This window comes from Pinus tabuliformis, chromosome X (assembly GCF_031772625.1).
Source record: "Pinus tabuliformis cultivar Carrire ecotype Pingquan chromosome X, CPIR1, whole genome shotgun sequence".
Lineage (NCBI taxonomy): Eukaryota > Viridiplantae > Streptophyta > Pinopsida > Pinales > Pinaceae > Pinus > Pinus tabuliformis.
The window spans coordinates 545,360,541-545,364,780 of record NC_142308.1 but is presented as its reverse complement, the minus strand read 5'-3'; the positions used below and the strand labels follow the sequence as shown (position 1 = coordinate 545,364,780).

Below are 4,240 nucleotides of genomic sequence, written 5' to 3'. Positions count from 1 at the left end.
CAGTGAAGCCTCTCTTCATTAAATTGTCCCATGTGAGGATTTTCTTGTGACAGAGCAGCCACAAGAATGAGGAAACCTTGGGCCAAAGCTGCGATGACCACAACTCTTTCCAGATGGGGTCAAGGGGGTCGAGAGTCTGGGTCATCAGGGCATAGGCTTCCTGAGTGGTGAACTTGCCTTTGGGAGAGTGTCCCCAGCGAAGGACATCCTGCTTGTCCGTGTATCTGATTTTCCTGCTGATTAGTTCTACTTCCAGCGCTGGATGAGCCTGAACTTGTTGGTTGTTCAAACAGCTTGCAGCCGTTTTCCAGCACCTGTACCCCTGAGCGTGGTTTTCCTCCCAGAATTGGTGAACCGTGGCTTCCAGAGGAGCGATCAAATCAAGCTGGAGGGGCGGTTTGATGGTTGAGAGGAGCTTGGGTTGCTGTTGCCACGAGTCTGTCCAGAACCGAGCTGTGCGACCGTTGCAGACCTCCCAGAAACTATGTTCCTGAATAAGAAGACGGTGTTGTTTAGCAGCGTTCCAGATCAGTGAGCCTGCTTCCGCAATAGACAGTCGAATGAGCTCTGAATGGGGTCTATGGTTGGCATATTTGGCATTCCAGAGTCTCGCCCATGGGGAGGAGGGGGAGGATAGCCATTGCCACCAGATCTTAGCCCCCATGATAGCATTGCTGTGCTGAGGGTCGCGGAGGCCCAGACCCCCCGCTAACTTTGGCTTGCAGATCGTATTCCACTTGACCAAGGCCCATTTTCTGTTCTGTCCGGATGCTCCCCACAGGAAGTTGCGCTGAAGAGATCTGATCTGCTTGAGGACCCATTTCGGGGCCGCAAGGACCGAGAAGAGATAGAGGGGCATGGATTGAAGGACAGACTTGACCAGAATAAGTCTACTAGGAAGGTTGAGGGGGCGAAAAGTCCAGGAGGATAATTTAGCTTCGAGTTTATCCAAGAGAGTTCTCCAAGAAGAGTGCTTGAGAGCTGAGACAATCAAGGGGGCTCCAAGGTACTTGGCGGGTAGCTTGGCAATGGAGAATCTGAGGATTCTAGCAATGCGTTGTTGAATGAGCAGAGCAGTGTTAAAGAAGAAGATTTGCGACTTGGAGGCATTGACAGTCATTCCTGAAGCTTCGGCAAACAAATCAAGCAAGCTCTTGAAGGCGGAGGCTTCTTGGGCGGAAGGATGACCAAACAGCATAGTGTCGTCCACGAATTGCTGGTGGGTGTGAGCTGGGGTCTCATGAATGGAGATGCCATGGAGCTGATGCGAATGAAGGGCATGATTGATGGTACGACCTAGCCCCTCCGCCATGAGCACAAAGAGAAAGGGGGACAGGGGATCGCCTTGGTGAATGCCACGAGAGGGGGAGAAGGGATGAGAAGGGATACCATTGACCAGGATGGAGAAAAAGGAAGAGGAGATCAGGCTCATGACCCATCTTATCCAAGGAGGGTTGAAACCAAAAGTTGCTAACATCTGTTGAATGAAATTCCAATTAAGTTTGTCAAAAGCTTTTGATAAATCAATCTTAAGGAGCATACCTGGCTTTTTGGTCTGCTTCAGTGAATGAATAATCTCATGAGTGAGAATGATGCCATCAAGGATTTGTCGCCCCTCTACATAACCAGTTTGCTCAGGAGAGATGAGCAAAGGAAGCAGTGGCTTTAACCTGTTGGCAATTACTTTGGAGATGATCTTGTAGATGACATTGCAGAGGGAAATGGGGCGAAATTTGTCAGGCGTGGCTGCTTGGTCCTCCTTGGGGATCAGGGTTATGAAAGTAGCATTAATAGATGGGAGAAGCCAATGCATGGATCTGGACTCCTCCACTAACTGCCAGATCTCATCTTTGATCAAATCCCAGAAATGATGGAAGAAGTTGGAAGTGAAGCCATCAGGTCCTGGAGCTTTACCTTCCTTGTTTTGGAGGACAGCCTGTTCAACTTCCAAAAGAGTGACAGGGCGAAGAAGAAGTTGATTGTGCTCCTCCGTGATTAGCTTTGGTATGTGTTGCAAGATTTTGTTAATTGTTGGTCGCCTGTCAAACTGGTCTTCCTGCACCACCGATTTGAGATGAGAGACCAATTCAGCTTCTATGGCCTGATGTTGCTCCAGTCTTTCTCCTGTTGGGCTAAGGAGAAAGTTAATATTGTTACACATCCTACGTTGAATGGTAGAACGGTGGAAAAATTTAGTATTCCGTTCCCCTTCCTTTAACCATCTGATCCGGGATTTTTGTTTCCAGAGAATCTCTTCTTGCTGCCTTCTTTCCTCCAACTGTTTGAGGAGACTTTGCTCTTTCAGGTCAGATGCTTCATTGCGGCCTTCTTGGATGATGTGAAGCTGTAGCTCCACCATTTCTTGTTCCAGGAGCTTTTGCTGTTGGAAAATGTTGCCAAAGGTAGAATGGTTCCAGTCTTTAATGCGGGCTTTGAGATCTTTGAGGTGCTACTGAAACTGGAACATCTTGGAACCTGGAGGAGGAATGAAAGCCCACCAAGCAGAGTGAACCATTTCCTTGAAGCTTGGGTGGGAGAGCCAGAAAGCCTCAAATCGGAAGGGTCTTTTGATGCGGTCCCCTGGTCTGGACCATTGCAGAGAAATAGGCCAGTGGTCTGACCCTGAAAAAGGAAAGATTGTGGCTTGGAAATCGCCTCCAATATGTATAGCATTGTCAGAAAGGAGAAATCTATCCAGTTTGGATGCTATCTGTTGTGTGCCCACTCTCTTGTTGTTCCAGGTGTGATTTCCATTGGCAAAGGGAAGATCGATCAACCAGTTCCGCTGGATGAAGTCTTTGAAATGGGTGTTGTCCGCCTCTAGTTTTGCTCTGCCACCTTTTTTTTCATCCAGGCTGGTTATCATGTTAAAATCGCCCCCCAGGATCCAGAGGGGGTGAGCTCTGGTAGAATTGAGCTGTTCTACCGTGTTTAACAGAGCGATTTTCCTTGCAGCCTCCTGAGGGAAATATGCATTAGATAGATGCCCATGCAGATTGGTCCCATGGATGTGGAAAGAGGCCTGAATTAGATTATGAGCAGCGTGGGCATCATTTATTGAAACAGCTTTCGGATCCCAAGCGATGGCTAGACTGCCTGAGGCTCTGGAGGCATCTACCGCGACGGAGTGACACCCTGGCCAGGCTTTTGAAAGAATGGGGCCAAGGGTTTGACTTGTGCATTTAGTTTCCTGCAGGAAAAAGACTTGAGGTCTTTCCATCTGTATCAGATTTTTGATCATACGGACTTTTGAGGGGCCGTTTAGACCCCTTATATTCCACGAGATGAGTTTCATTGAGAACTTCCTTCACGGAGTGGGAAAAACTTGGTAAGTTTGGGATACCTACCAGATTCTACAAGCATCTCCCCCAGGAGGATAGTCCTCTGTAGATCAGATTTCCTCCCTCTCTTCTTTGAGTCTTTAAAGAGTTTCTTCCCATCCCATGGGCTTCCCTGCTGGATGCCTAGGGATTTTTGATGCTGCTGCGCACGGGCAAGAGCCACAGTTAGGTTCTCGATCTGCTTCTCCGAGATCTGGTCAAAATCCTTTTTTTTGCATGCTTGCTCTAGAGTGAAGATGTCTAGGTCTCCTATATCGACCATTTCATTTTCATCTTCCATGGGAGTGATCTGGCTCTCATTAGCCCCAACAGTGTCAACCTCCATGTTGTGAAGATGGCCAGAGCTAGATTCAGGCGTCGAGTTAAGCGGGGGCTTGGGGGTGGCTTCCGAGAGGGGGGTATCAGAAATAGGGGTGGCTAGGATTTCAAAACTATTGCTGGTAGAGGGTGGAATCGGGGCTTGAGAGGGGGGTTTGGGGTTCAGAGGAGGGGATTTCTTGTTGTGGCGGCGCCGGTTCTGGACTTTAGTGAAGCCTTCAGCATCAGGGGTAGAGGCAGGATCCGAGGGCTTACAAGGAGGCGCATTCAGAGGACAATCACGGAATAAATGGCCATGGGTATGGCATTTCCTGCATCTAAAAGGCACATGTTCATAATCTATGGTTTGCACCCATTCATAATCATCATGATAGAGACTTACTGAGTCGGGGAGAGCTTGCGCGAGGTGCATGAAGACGCAGATCCGAGCATAGGAGGTGTACCGCCTGAGCTTTGTTTCCTCTGCAATTTTAATGAATTCGCCAAGACCATTGCCAATATCCTTTAGGGATTCTTCGTCCCAATATTCCAGCGGCAGGGAGTAGAGTCGAATCCAGACAGGCGCCCAGCTAAAGTCCTCT

The 4,240-nt window shown here is 48.7% G+C and overlaps 1 protein-coding gene across 1 annotated transcript; it reads right to left on the bottom strand.

Annotated features, from left to right (window-relative positions):
- Window positions 1-2,449: 2,449 nt before the first annotated feature.
- Window positions 2,450-3,295, bottom strand: LOC149141149 (uncharacterized). The gene has a single exon (XM_089451166.1). The coding sequence runs from the start codon at window positions 3,293-3,295 to the stop codon at window positions 2,450-2,452; it is 846 nt and encodes a 281-aa protein (XP_089307292.1).
- Window positions 3,296-4,240: the final 945 nt, after the last annotated feature.

Excerpts from the sequence above, each read along its gene's own strand:
- LOC149141149 (XM_089451166.1), bottom strand. The coding sequence starts at position 3,295 with ATGAAACTCATCTCGTGGAATATAAGGGGTCTAAACGGCCCCTCAAAA.